Below are 21,452 nucleotides of genomic sequence, written 5' to 3'. Positions count from 1 at the left end.
ACAAAGCATTTTTTATAATTCTTCCCCTTCTCAAAGCCTGAGAACAGAATTCTTATGGTGAGATCTATGAACTACTTCTTGAGCTCTAGGTAAGTCTTAGAGTCATAAGAAGATAATATGTAGTATTTTGACTGTAGGTTGCCATTTATAAAATTATTCGGCATATTTAAAAAATGTTTTAATTCGCGAGTTTATTATTTTTGAGAGAGCACAAGTGTGGGGGTGGGGGCAGAGAGGGGGGACAGAGGACCCAAAGCAGTCTCTGCACTGACAGGTTGACAGCAGCAAGCCCTATGTGGGGCTCTGACTCACGAAACATGAGATCATGACCTGAGCTAAAGTCGGACACTCAACCGAATGAGCCACCCAGGTGCTCCCAAAATGCACTGGTCTTAAGTGGACAAGGTAATGAATTTTCGCAAAGTTGACCATCTTGGTCATCACCAATGGATAGAGCTATAACTAGGACCAGAACACCAGAAGCCTCCTTTATGATCTTGTCCAGTGATCAACTCCTGAAAGATCACTGTTGTCCTTATTACCATCGATTAATTTTGCTTAATTAGGAACTTTATATAAATGGATCATACAATATGTATTCTTGTGTATGGATTCTTTCACTAGACATTGCGTATGTGATTTTTATCAACTTGGTATCACATTCACTGTTTTTTATTGCCATATAAAATTATATTTTATATATATTTTATTATATATAATATGTATATTATATATATATAAATACATATTTCATTGTATGACTATATAGAAATTCATTTCTTAATTTTATCGTTGGTGAAAATCTGGGCTGTTTCCAATTTGGGCTATTACAGTTAATGCTCTTAGAAATACACACACACACGCACACACACACAAACATTAGACCTTTCTTTGTATAGTTATAGGTAGACTTGTTGAGTCTACAAGCAGAATTGCTGGGTCATAAAGTAATTACATAAGTTACTTTAGCAGATGCTGGCAGAGTCTAATAAAGATCGTACTAATTCGCGTTCCTACACACAGTGTATGAAATTTCACGTTGTTCCGTATCTTCCTACAACCCTTGGTAATTTGTCTTCTCATTTATTTTAATTTTTTGTACTCATTTTGGTGGTGGTGAAATTATTTTCATTTTCCCAATGATCCCATGCATGTACTAACTGCATACTTGGATACCCTCTTTCATGAAGTGTCAGTTCAGGACTTTTGTCTAATGAAATAGGTTTCCCTCCTTTTTCTTTTACAGATTTGTAAGAACTTTTAGTATACATTCTGATTATGAGTTGTGTTGTTTAAGTAATTGATGCCTATGCCAAGATTACTACGCTATTCTACCATGATGTCGTCTGGGAGTTTTATTTTTTGACTTTTACGTTTTCTCTACAGTCCATATGCTGCAAGTGATTCTGTGTGTCGTGTGACGCAGGAGTCAAGATTTATATTTTCCCAGGTGGGAATCTAATCGATCTAGCACCAGTTTAGAAAACATTACCATTTCCCCCAAAGTATTCTAGTCACGGTTTTGTCATAAATCAGGTGATCATATATGCACAGATCTGTTTCTGGTCCCTACATTTGTTCCAGCGGCCTGTCAGATACTAGCTTTTCCAGCACAGAAGAAATGGATATGCGTAAGCTCTATCAAAGTATTCTCAAATGCATTTAAAATGTGACTAATACGTTTGACGTTTAAAGCACAAGTTGATTAGTCACAAATCTGAAGAATTATATTTAAAAAACTAAAAAAAAAAAAACCCTAAATGGAAAAAACATTCAGTATTTGAAATAATGGAGGCATGCTTAAGAGAAAAATAGATTCTCACTTTAGCACATTATGATTTCATAGCTATTTTTATGAGTGTGATCTGTAGAAATTGCTCATATATTTGTGTTATGCCATAATTGCATTTCTACTTGTGGTTTCTATAATTTAGTCTACTTTTAGTCTTGTGAACAGTAAAATCATAAAAAGATCAATAGTGTCAAACCACACTTATCTGATTTCAGCAAGATATGAGTAGGATCAAGCAATAATGACAAAGTTGGGGCACAGAGTGGTTCTTTGCTCTAGTTGTATTATAATCCAGGTCACTGAAATCAAAAGGAAAGTTGGGAAGTAAGATGGTATATGTTTTATTAACTCTCCCTCAGGGTTGTTTGAGTAGAGAAAGTGGCCCAAAGACAAATCAAGTCGGTATCACCAAGCATGGTGGGTTACCAAAACCAAGAAGGCAAATCACAAGGCAAACAGAAATTGCATCCAAAAAATCACATGTGGAACTCAAAAAGAGACCAGAGCTAGAGTGGGCAGGAGGTAGTCTGGAGCCAGTTAATACCCAGGTGTGCTTATCGTCAGAGTCAGAGTGGAACATGCCCTTTACGAGGTTAAATCTATCCTTTGGAAATGTACAAAATCAAAGGCCACCAATTGGGGCTACAGTCTTAAAAGAAACAAAGTTTCTCATTATTTTTTACGTTCATATTTCACATTAAAAGTTTTTCATTATTGTTGTTGTTGTTAGGTTGTTGTTGTTTTTTTTATAGTTTTTACAAGTTTATCCTTTAAACTTATTGCAGAGTATTTCTGGAGGGGAGCTAGAAATTGCTCCTGTCTCTGTTTATATAAATAAAATATAGTGTTTAGCGTTTCTGTATCTGTTATATAAATAAAATTTAGTGTTCTCAGGGATATTCTACAGATAGTAAAACATAACTCTCAAAACTTACCAACTCTGTGTTTTTCTACTTATTACATTTTCTACATATTTTAATTGCTTAGTTCTACTTATTTTCTATTTAGAGGGTGGTGGTTTTTGATGTAAAGATGAATAAAATTTTACAAAGACACATCCATTTGTTAAAAGTCATCTGCTCATGTATTCAGGAAAGGTCTTGTCCTCAAATTAACCTTTCAGTACATTAATATGGTTTTACTGCTGTTTTTCTAGCAATATGGATCAAAGAACCTTGTCTTTGTCAGGGTTAAAGTCAGAAGGTGCTACAAAATTCAGTTTACTCAGGATTGAACATAGCCACAAATTAGAAGTCTAAGGTTTTATTCCAAGAAGTTGTTTTCTGAGGCATCACTCAAACAGCTGAGTACTCCAAATGTGGTTATTCGGCTGTCACTACTACATTACTTGACTTGGGGTGGTTTTGATGAGTTCTATACTCAAGCTAATGTCGCGTGCTTTTTTAGCATTTGTATGTCCATCAGTACTGATGCTATTCTGAATATGTATTTAAGTGTAAGCAGTAATGTCTCCTTTGCTATTTGAGAGATTCAAACATAACTGTTTCTCAATGTGCTTCAAGATTACTATTGACCATGCATTCTGCATATTTCAGTTGTTATCAGACTACTCATATGTGTGGTCAGTTCAGATTTTCAATCTGCTATGAAAATAAATCTCTTAGTGATAAGGATTCACTTGTATTATCTTAGTAAAGATGTCCAAGATAGAGGCTGATCTGATCAAATATCATCCTCCAATACCTATTCACTATTCTTCCTCTTTTTCTTTAGGTAGTACCTGTAACGAGCATGTAAATTACTTCACTTGCTTATCTATAAGCCTCACCACTTGTGAAGAACTGTTTTGGTGTCTTGAAATACATTCAAGACTTGAAATGCATTCAAGACTTGAAATACATTCAAACCATGTAACGGCACAGCTCTTAATAAATGACTGTGGAGAAAGAGCATATTTATTTATTTTGCAGGTAGAAGACTTGCATATTATGTTGAAATTAGGTTGTGAAGTCAGTGAGTAAAGAGTAATTCATATGGAATCAAACTATACCCAAAAGAACTTTAGTCACTCATAAAGTTATCATCTCTAGTTAAGTCCATTCTGTCACCTTTTTCTTTGACATTAAAAGAGATTGTGGCATCCTAAGTTAAGCAGCAGGTGAAACAGCTGACCTGCATCCAGTGGTCGTGTTGTAACTTCTTCAAAATACTAAAATCACATTCAAATCAATAAAACCCCCACTGTATGGGAGAAACAAAGGAAATAAGACCTATCTCACACCTTATCTTCTCCTAAACTGAATGATGGTGGTAGAGGGAGGGCACTTGGGTAGCTCGGTCGGTTAAGCATCCGAACTCTTGATTTCAGCTCCGGTCATGATCTCACCGTCTGTGAGATGGAGCCCTGAGCTGGGGGACTGCTTGAGATTCTCTCTCTCCCTCTCTTTCTGCCCCTCCCCTACTGTCTCAAAATCAATAAGTGAACATTAAAAAAAAAATAAACTGAATGATGAGGAAAACTACCTTTACTATTTAAAACAGTACCTTGTTTTCCTTCTCTTTCTCTCAATCTAACAGCCATGTAGTGCAACTCTAGTATATCATGCAAAATACAACAAGAAAAGATGGCTGTTCACCAAAATTCACACTCCCTTTAATCCAGGGTAACAACTGCAGCTGGGTAATAACACCCACCCGCTTTGCCACTAGTGTGGTTGCAAGTGAGGCTCTTACAAGTGGAAACACTGTATGCAAATTGTATGCTTTGCACATAAAATTATGCATATTTGCTTTCTATGCTCTTTGTTTTTCTGTTCCTGCTGGTTGGAACGAAGAACAGAATGACCTTAGAAGCCACCCACTAAAGATGGGAGAGCCATTGCCAGTCTCAGTCCTTAAACGACTGCCTAAGACAAGCACTTGCCCCTCTTCTCTCTACCAGCCTTCAGGACACTCCCCAGAACGTTAGGTGAGACAGAAATAACTCTCTACATCTCAGAAGCCACTGAATTTTTGTTGCAGCTCTTGTTATAAGAGCGTATTAAATCTAACTAATACACAAAGCAAAGCCCACTGTTCTGATTCCTCCATGAAGTTAGTAATTTAACATTTCCCATGAAATAGTGCTTTAGTAGCTGGTCTTGACAGGGCAATCAAAATGTGACTTTTCATCATTATGGCAAGGAACTCACCCAGTGCTCCAGCCTCTCCTAAGGATGGCAGCACCCCTAAGTCCCTAAGTAGTTTTTCTTTTGCCCTCTTTAGCCAAAAATTGGTCAGCCTCATTTCAGCACAAACCCTTCTTGCAACAGTTCTTGGGCATTCAACCTCCTGGTGTTGCTTGCTAAAGCCAAGGCATTAGTATGATCCGTTGAGTTCATCCCAGCGGCCAGATGTAGCACAGGACGACTTTGAATTTCAGATAAAGAATGAACTTTTTTTTTAGTATAAATATGTCCCAAAGAAAGAAAAAGTCCTTTTATTGGTACAACCATCCTGGGGCTAGTAAGCCTTTCAAGGGACATCCAGTTGACCTGAAATTGACCACCCTTCCCCATGTCCCTGACATATGTGCACAAATCACAGGAACCTTAAAAACGCGTGTGCGTGCACGCACGCACACACACTCACCACCGGATGGATCTGGATGTGTAATTGCAGTATGCAGGAGTGACGTATTTCAGTACCACAAAACATGACATATCACCTCCTCATGTGCCTCTCTGCCACGAACATCTGTTGTTCCCATTCCTTGGGAAATTATATCTTTGTTGGCTGCTACAGCTATTAACTTTCCTGCAGTTTCTTCCTGTTTCATCAAATTTATACAGCTTACATTCTAGATCCTTACTCCTATCATCAATGCGTGCATAGCAAGGAACATTCCATCTACATTTTCCCATCAACTTTTATGGTTTTACATTCTCACACCCTGTCTTGTCGTACACTCATGGAATGACCTCATTAGGTTTTCACACTTTTTTTAAGAGTTGCAAATATTAGACATCACCCCTTTGTTCACTATTGGTCTCCTCAAAAGATGAGTGAGAAGAATTGCTTCTTGTTCAGTATTCTAGGCTTTTGTTCCACTCCAGATTATTTTGAGTTTTTCTACACTTTCTATAATACCTTTTGGATGATCCAGTGTAAATAAAATTGTTTTGAAGGTTCCAAAGGAATACCACCAAAATTACTGGTTTCCATGGAAACTGCAACAATAATCCTGCTATGGGCACAACATTAGCAAGTTTAAAAAATGTGTACTTTTTGGGGCGCCTGGGTGGCTCAGTAGGTTAAGCGTCTGACTTCGGCTCAGGTCATGATCTTGCAGTCCATCAGTTCGAGTCCCACATTGGGCTCTGTGCTGACAGCTCAAGCCTGGAGCCTGCTTCGGATTCTGTGTCTCCCTCTCTCTCTCTGCTCCTCCCCTACTCATGCTCTCTCTCAAAAATAAACATTAAAAAACTTCTAAAAAAATGTGTACTTTTTTGATATTTTATTGTTTAAAATTATAATCGTAGTTTGGTTAAATGTGGTGATATGATAATATATCATGACTTTCGGGATGAACACTGGCTTTTAAAAAATATAATCGGGTTCTAATTTCAGCTCTCCCCCTTTACTAGCAGCATCTCCTTTGAAAAGTTTTGTTTTTACCATTTCTAAGTTCTAATTTCTCTTTAAGTAAAACAGAAATAATCATGATTGCCCCTCATTTACTTATTCAACCAATATTTATGGACCGCCTAATATGTACATGTGTTGGCTGGATACTGGGAGTACGAATATGACTAGTGCTCTGTTCATGCACTCAAAGAAACTGTAATTTAGGAGGGAATATAGGTGAGTTCACAGGAAATTATAAAGCTACATCATGAGCGCTCTGGGGGAATAGCTATACTCAAAGAATAGCTGACTTGGAAGGTGAAGACTTGGAAGGTAAAGTTTGCTACAGACAGGTGGGAGATCACATAAGGTGTGTCCTGAAGGGTGAATACGAGTTAGCAACACAAAGGAGAAAGAGGATGGAGGCTGCCTGGTATGCATTGATTTAGAGTTCAAGAAGAGAAAGTGTTTGAAGGGTTTTAAGCAGGGAGATGACATGATCAGATATACATTATATTACAACAACAACAACAGGAAAGCCTGGGTGGTTCAGTCAGTTAAGCGTCAGACTCTTGATTTTGTCTCGGGTCAAGATCTCACAGTTCCTGAAATCGAGCCCCGCGTTGGGTTCTGCACTGACAGTGTGGAGCCTGCTTGGGATTCTCTCTCTCTCTCTCTCTCTCTCTCTCTCTCTGCCCCTCTCCTGCTTGAGCATGCTCTCTCTCTCAAAATAAATAAATAAACGTTAAAACAACAACTACAAAAACCTGACTCTAGAGTAGTGAATAGATTCCCAAGAGTGTAGGCAAGGAAAGAAGTTAGCGGGGCTGTAGTAATCCAATCAGAACTGATGGTAACTGGAACTAACATAAGGTCAGTGAAGAGTAAGAAGACACAGTGTATCAGCAGATGGTGAGGAGGTGGGCCACACAGGATTCTGAGTTTGATTTTATTGGGGGACTAAGGGAGAGGGAGGAATCTGTGAAAAGCCCTATGTTAATGGCTCATGGGGTCATATTCACAGACACGGTAAAATACAGGAAGGAAAGAGGTGAGTACTGTAAGAAAAGAAGACAATTCAATTTCCAGTCTGTGGTACTCGAAGAAGTCATGCTTCATTGGAGAGATAGTCTGTAGACAGTTGAATACACATGCATGAGGTTTTAGAAGCAATCAGGTTCAAAAGATTGATTTGGAAACCACCGACACTGAACTAATAAGAGATGATGCAAACACCCCATGGTGAGAGCGTGACACAGACGAGAGGGAACGGAGAGCCAAGGGCAAATCCAGGGAAGCGATGCCACTTAAAAATACAGGCAAAGTGAGAAGAGCTCATGAAAGAGATTGAGTAGAAATCTGGAGGAAGGAGAAGGAAAACTAGATCACAGTATGCCATGGAACCCGAAGCAAGAGAAGAAGAGATCACTAGCATCAGATAGGAAAGAGTCAGAAAAAAAGACTATCAAGCTCCATTTGACAAAAAAGGCAACAGGCAACTGGAGAACTCTTCTCTGGCTTTGTTAAAATCATTGAATGAAATAATAAATGGAAAAATATTTTATCTTGAGTCTACTCTGCAAATATAAGTTTGGTCTTAAACCAAAAAGATGGAGGACTGCCTTTGGAAAAGAAGGCCATTGTTCCAACTCAATGAGCTACATTTCGTATTTTGTTTATCTGCACTATGGTAGTAGATAAACGTTAGTCTGTTAACTATGGGTCAGACACGTATTACCTGGAGGAACTAGAGAAGTAAACATCCAGTCCGTGTCCTCTGGGCACTCCTAGTTTATTTATTGTATGTGTGTGGAGTGGGGGAGAAATTGACCATTATGATATAGGGTTGAAGAGTGGGGAAGGGAAAGCATGTAAAGAATGCATGAGGGAAACCTACCCCAGACCATGGTGATAGGGTTAGAAGAGTTAAAAAGAAGATTTTGTAGAAGACATCAAAGATGATACCTCAAGGAGGCAGATTTTATTGGGTAAAGAAGAGCCAAGAAGATGTCTAGCCATTTTTTTTTCCTGAGAGTAGCAACTACAAAAGATAGGAAAATACAAAGAACGTAAGGAATGGCACAGTTGAAGAACTACTGGTGGTCTCAAAGGGCTGCAGCCACAGGAGAAAGGAGGAAGTGATGATACAAAAAGGGTAAGAGGCCAGAGGCTCCTGGGTGGCTCAGTCGGTTAAGCGTCCGACTTCGGCTCAGGTCATGATCTCGAGTTCCTGAGTTTGAGCCCCTCATTGGGCTCTGTGCTGACAGGTCAGAGCCTGGAGCCTGCTTTGGATTCTGTGTCTCCTTCTCTCTCTCTGCCACTCTCTTGATCATGCTCTCTCTCTCTCTCTCAAAAATAAATTAAAAAGAGAAAAGGATAAGAATTCAGACTCTGGAGGGTCTTCTATACTATGCTGAGGAAATGCCATGTGCAATCACTTCAGTGACATCATATTGGTCCTCAACAAATATGTAATGAATTGAAGAATACATAGTGAATTACATGTGGGCCCAGGTGGCCATAATTTTTTCTGTTATCTAAAATATTCAAATAATTTCTCAGTATATTTGGTTTTAAAAAGTTATTTATGTATTTATCTTAAACCTAATGGGGTAATTGGAGAGATTATACCAACGGCAAATGTTAAACGCATGGGTTGACATGGGAAATAAAAACCACATAAATAATGCCACTTTTACTTAGAGAATATGATTTTTTTTATACTGCAAGAAAGCATACTTGAAAAAAGTGGGAAAAGGAGAGAATGACATAGCAGAGTTCATGTTTGATAAGTGGCAAATGGAAAGAAAAAAATCCCTCATTACTTTGCAATAGGTTTCTAAATCAAGAACTCACACTTTTCTTCTGGGTTTCTAAATTTAGTAATATTCCATTTTTAATTTCCTTGCCTTGTTCAAAACAAGCACTATTGTTTCATATTTTATGAGCACGTGCTCCTCACAGTCTATTCATGGTAACAGGTAAGCCACAGGGCAGCATCATTCTCGGAGTGTGCTAAGACAATTTTCCTCCAAATCTACCATCTCGCAAATATTTCACATATAAACACAATGGATTCAGGTACATCATGTAATAGTAAGCTTTGCATTTGCCAGGCAAATACAACCCGACTTTCCGTATATATCTCATCTCCTAAGGAAAACCAAAGCGAAAATAAGTAACAATGATGCAATATTAATAACGCTATTTTACCTGAATTACTCCATTAAATGAAATGACTGTTTAGGAGTAAAACAAATTCAGAAAGTGACAGGCATCTCTAACTTTCTACAATAGCTATTACTATAAAAAAATATTAGCGTGAACAAATTGCATTTCAACTTGAGCTTTACTGCCCAATAACTGCTCTGAGGGTAATGTGATTTTAAAAAATGAAACGTTGAAAATATGTTATAAGCTGTATATATTAATATTTTTTGGCCCAGTAATTCCACTCCTTAAAATAATTCTAAATGTATGAGTGGGGTCTTTTGCATTTGATGTTCTCTTTGCTTGTAATGTGCTTCCTCGAGGCATACAGTTGACTATTTCTTTGCTTCCCCTCTGTCTTTATTTAAATTCCATGTTCTTGGGGCGCCTGGGTGGCTCAGTCGGTTAAGTGGCTGACTTCGGCTCAGGTCATGATCTCACGGTCCGTGAGTTCGAGCCCCACGTCGGGCTCTGTGTTGCCAGCTCAGAGCCTGGAGCCTGTTTCGGATTCTGTGTCTCCCTCTCTCTGACCCTCCCCTGTTCATGCTCTGTCTCTCCCTGTCTCAAAAATAAATAAAATGTTAAAAAAATTAAAAAAAAAATTAAAAACAAAAAATAAATGCCATGTTCTTAATTCACATCCCTGACCACTTCATTTAGGATTGCAGCCCATTTCTTCCCCCTTCTCACCTTTTCTACTCTTTATGTAACTCACCACTACCTGACATGTTATATATTTTACTTATTTGTTTTGTTTCCTGTTTATCTCTATTGGAATATACATCCTATGAAGGCAAAGATCTCTATTTGTTTTGCAGTTCTATCTCTACAAACTAAAACACTGCATGGCAAACAAGCATTCAATATAAATGTGTTCAATTAATGAATAAATATATTTTTCACAGAGATGTTCATTATAATTTTTTAAGTAGCAAAAAAAATAATCATCTCAAGTGTGTAACAACTAAGACATGGTTATTAAGTAAACAAACTAGTTCATTTACGTGATGGAATATTATGCACCTATTAAATGTTTGTAAATATTTATGAAACACAGATAAATCCTTACATTCAAATCTTAGGTGGAAAAAAAAGTCACCAAAATTTGTGTAGACTATGATCACAACCACATGAAAATAAAAGAGAGAAAACAACAACCAGAGAGATTGAATGCAGAAGCAGTGGTCTTGCTGGGATGGGTGTGACTGAGGACCATTTCTTTTCTCCACTGTTTCTATTTTGAAGCTTATGTAATTAGCATGGTCTATCCACAGAGGAGAAATGAAACTAATCAAAGAAAATGCTTGAAAATGTAATCTGTTGGTTTGTCAGAACATTGTCAGTGAGTATTTCAATGATTTCAGTCACAGTGAAGAATGGTGGGAATATTTCTAAAAATCTATGTGTCTAACAGGAAAAGATAGTTAATAAAGTGCTTTTTAAAATCAAACGTAAACCTATTATTCTAGCCTAAGGAAAACATTAATTGCTATTTTTGGCCCAATCCAATGAAGAAGCACTATTTCCTAATTTCACATAGTTCAGGAAAATAGTGGCCACATATCCTGGCTATCTGCTCAATATTTGATTTATCATAGTACTTCATCTTCCCATGGGGAATTTTGAAAAGCCTACAGAAGCAACAGCGAAACTGACAGTTTATTTGCAAAAATAAATGCAATTTTAGTCTTTGCTTGAGTCTAGTTCACGAGTAGGTACTTTTAAGTCAACGAATTTGGGAGCCCTTAATAACAATAAGGAAAAAAAAGTACCTAACTTTTTCAGTGCACTCTCTTTTTTCCCGAAGGCATTCTGACAACTAAAATCTCTTCCCTTTTGAGATAAGATACTGAGTATGTTACACTTCTGTGGCAATCTGAAGTGGCACACTCGTTTTCTGTTTTTTTGTTTTTTGCTGTTGTTGTTTCATTATTGCTGTATCCTCAGGCTTAAATGTATTCATCAGAAATTAGCTGGTCTGCAGCCAAGTGAGTCCTGATTCATTTCTAGTCAATGGTTAAACACATTCCATTTATTCACTACCCCAAACGTATTATCTGGGAATGGAGAGACTGGGATACTCTTACAGTTGGGTTAAAAATGCCCACATGAGACAAAGGTCAACTCTGAGCCATGGCTATGAATACCATCTTGAGTTCCTCTTATTAAGAGATGCTATAGGGGCGCCTGGGTGGCTCAGTCGGTTGAGCATCTGACTTCGGCTCAGGTCACGATCTCGCGGTCCTTGAGTTCGAGCCCTGCATCAGGCTCTGGGCTGATGGCTCAGAGCCTGGAGCCTGCTTCTGGTTCTGTGTCTCCCTCTCTCTCTGCCCCTCCCCCGTTCATGCTCTGTCTCTCTCTGTCTCAAAAATAAATAAATGTTAAAAAAAAAAAAAAAAGAAATGTTTAAAAAAAAAAAGAGATGCTATTACTTACGGTGCCTGGGTGGCTCAGTTGGCTTTGGCTCAGGTCATGTTCTCACAGCTCATGGGTTTGAGCCCCATGTCCGGCTCTGTGCTGACAGCTTAGAGCCTGGAGTCTGCTTCAGATTCTCTGTCTCCTTATCTCTCTACCCCTCCCTTGCTTGCACTCTCTCTTTCTCTCTCATAAATAAGGAAAACATTAAAAAAAATCTTTTCTAAAAGAGACGCTATTACTCAATCCAAGATAAGTGTGAAGGGTGAGGATGTGGGGGTGTAGGCTTCCATTGCTACCCTATGTTTGAAAGGAAGAAGGAGAACGGGAGAAAGAAAGTACGTAAGTGGCAGGAGAGGAAGAAGGGAGCAGATGGAGGGAGAGAGGAAAGGAGGGAGGGACTTAAATGCTAAGAGATAAATGAATGCTAACTCAAGCCTTCTAAATATGTAGTCTAGGAATAGCAGAATGCCCAAACCATTCAGTGGTAAAATTTGAGTTCCCTCATCACCATGAAACTTCAACTTTATTCACTGAGAGAAATCTTTCCCTTCAGGGGCCTCCTGGCTGGTTTAGTTGGTTGAGCCATCGGACTGTTGACTTTTGGCTCAGGTCATGATCACACAATTATGGGATCGAGCCCTGCATTGGGTTCTGTGCAGACAGCACAGAGCCTGCTTGGGATTCTCTCTCTGCCCCCTCTCTGCCCCTCTCCTGTACGTGCATGTGCTCTATCTAACTACCTATCTAACTCTCTCAAAATAAATAAATAGACATTAAAGAAATCTTTCCCTTCAGTATCCAAGTCTGTATCTTTAATATCAGTCACCTCACTAAATGGGAAAATGACATACCTTTGTTTGCAATTTTCAGGAAGATAACTCTAAGTTGGGGTTTGCTTGTACAATGAAATAACAATCAAATGTTTATGGTTTTCCAGGTGCCACTGAGATTTAAATATTTTACTCTAACAGAAAAAGATACCCAAGAATACTGAAACAATTAAAGTATTTCTTGTGAGTCTTGAGTTTCTGTCGGAGAGTAACAAACTGCAGTGAAATGGTATAAGAACATTACTCTTCGGTTCCATGTTAAATGGGAAAGGCGTATCAATAAAGATTATACACAACAAAGAGAGGCTTTGGGAAGAAGTCTGATAAAACAAACAGGTATCTAGAGGTGCTTGGGTGGCTCAGTCAGTTAAGCACCCAACTCGTGATTTCGGCTCAGGTCGTCATCTCGTGGTGGTGAGATTGAGCCCCATGTCGAGCCCTGGGTCAGACTTCTGGGCATGGAGTCTGCTTAAGATTCTCTCTCTCCCTTTCTCTCTGCCCCTCCCCTGCTTTTTCTTTTTGTCTCTCAAAAAAGTACCCATAATTATCATTAGAAATTAAACACAGATCCAGTAAAATTATGAATCCGTTGAATAGAGAGAAGTCTTAGTCACTTTAAAGCTAGTGATTAAGCCTTCAGCTAATGACTTCCTTCTAGACTGTTACTGGAAGCACGGCTAGAGCCTTTCAGGCCCCATCAGAGCAGGGCAGGAAAAGGGAGGAGGAGCTGAAATGCAGATCAGCTTATTCCCTTGTTCCGACAAGTGCTGATGGAAGATTGGATGGAACATGCACCTGGAATGATGGCCTCTAATATTATTAGTGGTCATTTCAGTGCATGCCAGACAAGGGATGCTTGACTTAGGTAGACGTAAGAGACCTTCTCTAGGCTTTTCTAAAAGGATGCTAAGGCAAGTCTGTAGAAATCACTATAAAAGCCTTAGATCTTTTAAGCAGTAAATGACTCCCCAGACACTCGTGTTCTCAAAAGCTAAGGGATGTGGAATGTTCTGGTCTACCTTACTCCCATGATTAGCTGAATTTTCAGTTTGTATTAAATAAAGAATGCTTGTTTTCCAAAAAAAAAAAAAAATAGTGGGTATTAAAGCAAACTGAAGAGATAGGGGCTTGGTGACATTATTGAACAATACTTATCAGTAATGATTAAACACCAAGTAAGCTTATTTCTTGATACAATAACCTCACTAAATCCTCATAAGAATGCTCATACCCATTTTACAAGTGGGTTTAGAGTTTTAGTCCTAGCTTGGTCAGTAATCAGCTAGATCTTGGATAAACTGCTTACTGTTTTCGCTCTTTTTCCTCCTATGTGTAAACACATATACCTGATTTAATTATGTCACAAGGTTATAATAAAAATTTAGTGATAGGAAGAAATAAAGATTCTGAGATAGCAAAATTTGATGACATGTAAGTGAGTAGAAGCATTAGTTAATAAAGCATTACAAAAGAGAAAGAGAAAAATAAAATAATCAGAAATGTTGAAAATATAAATATATGATCATAAGACATATTACATATAGAGCAAATCTGTTCATTAGTTGGAGTAAAACTATTTGTAGATAAGTTAATTGTGATCTAACAGCATTAAAACCAAATGATGGTAGTGCTGATTAAAGTCTAACCTACATATTTCTTTCTTAAAATTAAAAATTTTTTTAAGTTCATTATTTATTTTTGAAAGAGGGACAAACAAAGCACGGGGGGAGCAGAGAGAGAGGGAGACACCGAATCTGAAGCAGGAACCAGGCTCTGAGCTGTCAGCACAGAGCCCGACATGGGTCTCAAACCCACAAACTGTGAGAGCATGCCCTAAGCCGAAGTCCGACACTTAACCGACTGAGCCACCCAGGCGCCCCTAATCTACATATTTCTAAAATGGTTCCTATGTGTGATTCTGTGCCTATTGAGAACCAGTGAAATAGAACTACCTAAATCAACACAGAATATAACTTTAAAAATAGAACACTGAGAGGGGCGCCTGGGTGGCTCAGTCAGTTGAGCGGCCGACTTCGGCTCAGGTCACGATCTCGCACTCTGTGAGTTCGAGGCCCGTGTGGGGCTCTGTGCTGACCGCTCAGAGCCTGGAGCTTGCTTCGGATTCTGTGTCTCCCTCTCTCTCTGCCCCTCCCCTGTCCATGCTCTGTCTCTCTCTCCAGTATGGTCTGCACACTGCATGATTGCCCTTTATCCCACATGACTCTCAACCGTCCCTTCATGACTAAGGTGAATGTAGAGTAAACAGAAAGTACCATTGTATCCCATGTTTCCTCTGACCTTGAGCTTTCTGAGGATTCTTAGAGAAACCAAGCCAATCAGAGTTGCAGCTTTATGGCATAGCCTACGATGCTCAGTCTTTGTGATTATGACAGCAGATATGTGTGGTATGTGCAAACCACTTCCTAGATAGGCTCACAGTGGAATGACAGGATAGAAGAAAGAGGATTCTGTTCCCCTGGAAAGGAGTTATCACTGAACCTCTGAAATGGCCCAATTTTTCAAAAATTTTATACCAATATAACTATCCATAACAAAGTATCCAAGTAACAGTGGCCCCAGTAATAGGAACATTATTATACCACTCAACAAGGAGTTCACATCTTCTTCCCTATGCACCTCCTCGTGATTATAGATGGCTACATAATTACAGTACATCATACCCTTCTATCTACACATCCTGGGGGAAGGAAAGGAATAGTGACACAAATATGTCCCCTCACATGTCTCTCTTCTTTTTTCAGGGGAAAATAACACCCAAAAGGCCCCACAGAAATAATCTCTTTATATTCTATTGGCTAGAACTGGTCACATATTTGCCCCTATGTCTGGAACTGGGTAAGGGGACAGGAACTACCACTGGCTCGGAATACTCACAACTCATCCCCTGGGTCTGGGATACTGCTGCCTGCACAAAACTGGGTTCTTTAGGTTTTTGATGAGGAAAAGGGTTACGTGATTATCAGACCTAATGGCATATCACAATTTTTGCCACCAAGATTTCAGAGATGAAAACTTAATTTCTGCATTCATGAAAGAAAGAGAAGGAAGTTGGCACTTCTTTCTCTCATCTTCTGCCTCATTGCTATAAATAAAGGAAAACAAGTTGAGTAGAATTTTTCAGAAAATGGAACCATATTGGTTACAAACTCTTAAACCTGATCCAACGACAAGGAAACCTGGGTGTGCTACCAGGATTTGGGCGTATCACTAGGGCTCAGTAGGCACCCCCCCCCCCCATAAATTAAGAAAGATTGGATTAGATAAATTACTAGTAGGTCACCTCTCGTTGCAAGTTTCCAAGAGGCTTTGAATCAGCAGCTAAATTATACATGATGGTTTTAAAACTAAAACTAATTTTATAACCACTTTGTAACTTATAGCCAAACCTTGTGCCCTACTGATCCTGAAGAATTAATGTGGTTTACAAAGCAATTTACTTTAAGGTAAAGAGAGTAGTTAGGAGAGATTCAAGCTCATCATTCATATTTGTAGTTTGACTAGTATAATCACACTCAGATACTTATAGTGAATTTATCAGGGAAGAATGTTTTCAAGTCAGTCTTCCCAAAAGAGTGTTACCAAGTGGTCCGGGAAGGAATGGGTTCCGAGGTAAAAATAACTTTAGGAGGTGCTGGGTTAATCATGGTTAAACAGATTTCTTTATCACTGAATTTCTCAGAAATGTATAAAGTTAATGTGTATGATGAATCACCAAAAGAGATATATTATCTTTCAAGTTCCATTTTGACGATGTATTCTTCTTTCATGAACACTTAATTTTCCCCATGTAGAAAATAATCACATCACCTTACTTGTATAGAGGGGTTCAAATAACAAAATATTTTGAAAGCATCATGTTTTGCAATATGAAAGCCTTTCCTCCCCAAAATTCTTTTTAAACTACTTTTTAACAGTTCTGACCAGGGTGATTATAAGATGCCAATTTAATAGCACTTATCTACAAACAAAAAATAAACATGTTTAAAAATACATATAGAATTGTCACACATACCAATTTAATAACTATTAAATGATACAAACACTGCCTTATTAGTACTGTGAAAGTACAGTATTATAGGCAATGCACGCTTTTATTCCTACTGTTTTGATTTATTTCTCGGTGATCATTTTCACATCACCTTTGTGAAATATTTCATACAATAAAGGCTCGGGGAAACGTACTTGGAGAAATTTTCAACTACTTTTCCAAATCTGTTATAATAAATTATAGACACATTTAAACTCATTTAAAAGAAGAAAAAGCAGGAAGACGGCAACAGTAAAGCGCAGTAAAGTTTTTACTGCTTATAAAAATAAGTCAGTCAAGAAGGGATTCCAGGCTGGCAACATTCTAAAACTGTTAGCAGGCCAAAATCTCAAACTGTAATCTTTGTAGAAGGTGAACTGCATAGAGTGAATTTTTATTTCTTTATCATTCTGCTGGTAAGAGAGGGGTATTGCCTACCCAGAGGAACATCTTACTGCCTGGAGCACAGCAGAAATGTGAGTCACAAAAAACACAGCAGACTTAGGGGCAATGGTCAGAGGGCAAGCCAGACTCCATTGGTTTAGTAGAAGAAAGAAGCCTTTAAAAAAAACAACCAACCAATTCAACCCCCCAAAATTGTACAAAATATCTTTCTTACAGGTGTCAGTTCTGAGTATAAACATATCACCATCTGCCAGTGAGCATATAGTACCAGAAGTGGCTTCCAAGCCCTTGGAATTTCAAATATCCTAGAACAAGGAATAGTGGAACGTTCAAGATATAACCGTGTCCCTATGGCAGAGTTGTAAATAATAATAACATTAATAATAATGATATGAAATGTTTGTTAAGTAGATACTTAGAGGTAATAGGCATTTGAGTACTCAAGTTCTTGAGAACTTTGAATGGGGTCATAGGGAGTTTTTTTAGAGCGCTAATTTGTGTAAATTATGTGTTATGGGCAGGTAGGAGAAGACAGGGAAGTTTGGGAAAGTAAAAGGATATAAAACCACCGTGGATTGGCAACTGGACACACTCAATTTGTTTGCAAGCTGGAATGTTGTTATTTTCCATTTAACAGTGAGTTTTACATCCCTTTAGGTTACACCTTTCTAATGAGGAATGGTTTACGTTAAAAAAAAAAAAATTAAAGGTATGTTTTCTTGACTTTGTAGTCTTGCCAAACTACCTACGTAGACAACATTGCCATCTAGTGGCCTAAACATACCACAGCCACCACTTTTAGGTTGGGAGCAGGGGTCCTGACATAGCTTTGAGGGGGTGCTCAACAGATGTAATGTTAATAGTGGTACCCAAGCCACACCAAGAGCATATAAACTCATCCAGAGAAAACATACTAACGGTTAGAGAACCCACTCTGGCCCCAAAACTTTACCAGCTAGCTCCACAGAGAAAAGGGCCACCACCATTGAAATAAGTGATCTGCCTCATTTATTTTCTTCCTTTGAACTTTTAAGATCCATTTCTCATCCTTTGTTCACCTACCTGCTTGAAAATATTTTCCAAACATTCTTTCATCTTTATAAAAAGGATATTGCCCTATATCACCACGACCACGTAAAGAATCAAGTATCAGGTTGCCAATGATGGTCAAGAACTCTAGAGGGATGAATGAAAGGGACAAGGGACATTTCTGTACTACCTTTGCAACTTCCTGTGAATCTAAAAACAGGAAAAAAAACACAACAAAACACCTCTGCAGGGGGTCAGTCTAAGCCTTTAATGGAAATATAGAATTTGTCTTAGAAAGTACAAGAAAGAGCTAGGCTTAGGTCTAAACTGACTAAGATTTAAGGGACAGGGAAACAGGAAGAGGCTTACAAGAGTGGGGTAGAGACAGCTTCAACTGAGGTTGCCAATATTCTGGAGATAAATATTCTTAGCAAGCATCCCTTGGGGACTTTTTTTAAGTTAAAATCAGATACTCCCTGCTTCTCCCAATTGACTGGAAGGCTTATATAATCCTTTGCTTCCACAACCAGGCCACCTATGGCAACAACCACCAACATGCCAAAAAGGCATGAAAAGGTATGGAGAACCATGCCCAGGACTGGATCATTATCAGATAACCATTGATGGGTTCTTGCCAAGCCCCATCTTTGACCCTGCACAATTAAGATCAGGATGGATATGAGAGTACCAACAAAATAGCCATTAAGTCTTTGTTAGCCCATATTTGATGAAACAAGGATAGAAACACAAGAAATTGGTTTAGATCTGTTTGACTAAAAGAACGGTGGGAAAGCTGGAAGAGGCAATTTTCAGAAATCCAAATATGTGCTTCTCCAAAATTTGCATCAAAGTCTTAGTCATGCCCATGCAAATGGATCTTAGTTCAAATTCATGTCAGAAAAATCTGGAACACACTTACTTCCTCTATGCAAATCTCCTAGGAAAGCAGCCGTTGGGTCTTACCTATGATAAAAAGAATCTCCACTGCAATGTCACTGACTGTTGTGCTCCGCGTCGTGGACAGATCATCGTTGCCAATAAAGCAAACGTTGTAAGGTACAGTCACGGCAACATAAAACGTCGCCAATAGAATAAGCCAGTCCCAGCCAGCTTTAAAAGTGCTAAAATGCAAAAGTATGAATTTGGACTTTTTTGCATCAGAAACTTTATACTCCGGAAACGCTGGTTTATCTACAAAAACATTCTGTGGATAAAGACAAAAAGGAGAGAAGGGAGACACAACATTAGAAGCAAGGATCACACAGCCTTAAACACACTTCTGTGAGGAGCATGATTCATACACACAATGCCAATGTCTCTTACAAGTGACTTTTGGGAGGTGGTGATGCAAAAAGTAGAGATGTACACACTAAAACTGAGCGGAGATCTTTGTTATGAGTAACAGGAATGTGCAGAATTTAGTCATGAATGTTAAGCGAGTAATCCAGATTTTGTTCACGAAGAACAAAAAGATCATTACCTAAAACGTCACCTACAAACATCCACAGTTGCAAGTATAATCTTATATACACTGGAAACACAAACATACATTTGTATTCCTATTGTCATAGAGACATTCCACATACTTACAGCTTTGAGACAATGGTCGTTATCCAAAGGATATGTTTGACCTGAAATTCTTCTAATAAAACCAAAGCTACCATTATTTTCCCAGAGAGGATAGAAATATACGATCATCATTCTATGGTTAACGCGACTTACATTTCTTCCAAAATATAACCAGGTGGTGCTAACTACATGCATTTTGCATTGTGGTTTTTGGTGAAGTTTCAAGTTGGGAACCTGCATCTCACACCCTTGACTGGCATGGATTCATCATGACACTAGCTAGCCCTTGGTAAGACGGCAAAGTGAGAAACAGTTACTTAAGAGTCATTCAGGTCATAGGAGGAGAAAGGCAGTGTTCGCTGTGCAGCTGATTAAATGCAGGAGAACTGCTGGAGTTCTATAACTGCAAAAGCACGTCACTTTGAAAGCAGTCCAAAGTGATGAACAATTCTTACTGTTAGGAGACAAAAGGAGGCCCAACAATAGCGTGTGTGGAAATTTGACAAGCCTACGGCCAGGTACTTACAGACCTTGCTTTGACCTCAATTACTGAGAAACACAAGATCGGTAATGGAAACTTAAATTTGAAAGTTAAGTTGAATGAAGTGAACAGTTAAAAGTTTTAGAATACATGTTACTTGCAGGTCATGGTATGTTTTCTTGTTTCAGCCAATGGGGAAAGAACAAGTTGATGGGGTACGTTCAGGAATTCCTGAAATACTAGAGGATTCAAGAAAGGTCAGAGCCATCAGGAATATGTAGCTCTTTAGTGGCGAATGTGAGTGACCAAATATTTTTGCTGCCTTAATATTAATGCACCCCCTATCTTATATCTCTCCTTGGTAGGCATTCCCACCCAACACAGGCTTCTACTTCCTATTACTATTCTCACTCAGCTCACACAGGCACCTCATAATGCCAGGATTTCATGGTAACGGACTGCTATACTGCTTCTACATGGTCCTTTGACGCCCATCTGCCATTACATCTATGCCCATTACATCTACGTTCCATTCAGTTTCCTGGTATTTGACCTGTAATGACGCCCATTACATCTACGTTCCATTCAGTTCCCTGGTATTTGACCTGCCTCCTTCACCTCATTCTCTGGTTTCTAGAAACAAGTTTAAGGGTGGGCTTTGGCATAAAACTGGGAAGAGGAGAGTGACGTATACCTGTTGGGCTTCTTATTAAGGTGTAGGCAAGCGCATAGGAGAAGGGAGAGTTAGGGTTGGTAAGTATTAACTACGTGAAGGTTGATAAGTACTTCTGTTTATAGAAGGACATGATGGATTCCCATATAATTTTTTTTTTCATATATAAAACAGTAACAGAGAAGCCATGGGGGAAGACCTCAATTTCTATCTGAGGAAGTCTTTTGCTACCGTATTACAGAGATTAAAATTTTAACTTGTTTGAAGTTGAGGCCAGCTCTAGGAGTGAGGGTTGGGAAAACTCAGGAAGTATTTTCTTTGGATTACGCTGATTACATGAAGCATTAGTGAGGCCGATACAAAAAGTCAGCTATGTATTACTTACTTTCACAAGTCAGAAAATAAATGACACTATTTCATCTTTATAGGTT

At 38.6% G+C, this 21,452-nt stretch overlaps 1 protein-coding gene across 1 annotated transcript in view; it reads right to left on the bottom strand.

Annotated features, from left to right (window-relative positions):
* The window catches only part of KCNH8 (potassium voltage-gated channel subfamily H member 8), a 354,464-nt gene that overhangs the window by 124,747 nt on the left and 208,265 nt on the right, over positions 1–21,452 (bottom strand). The window contains exon 5 of the mRNA XM_042956973.1: positions 19,262–19,502. Coding sequence (XP_042812907.1) covers positions 19,262–19,502 — 241 coding nt within the window. The remainder of the gene's footprint in view (positions 1–19,261; positions 19,503–21,452) is intronic.

Source organism: Panthera tigris, chromosome C2 (genome assembly GCF_018350195.1).
Source record: "Panthera tigris isolate Pti1 chromosome C2, P.tigris_Pti1_mat1.1, whole genome shotgun sequence".
Classification (NCBI taxonomy): Eukaryota; Metazoa; Chordata; class Mammalia; order Carnivora; family Felidae; genus Panthera; species Panthera tigris.
Note: the sequence above shows the minus strand (reverse complement) of the source record. Positions and strands in the feature narration are given on the sequence as shown.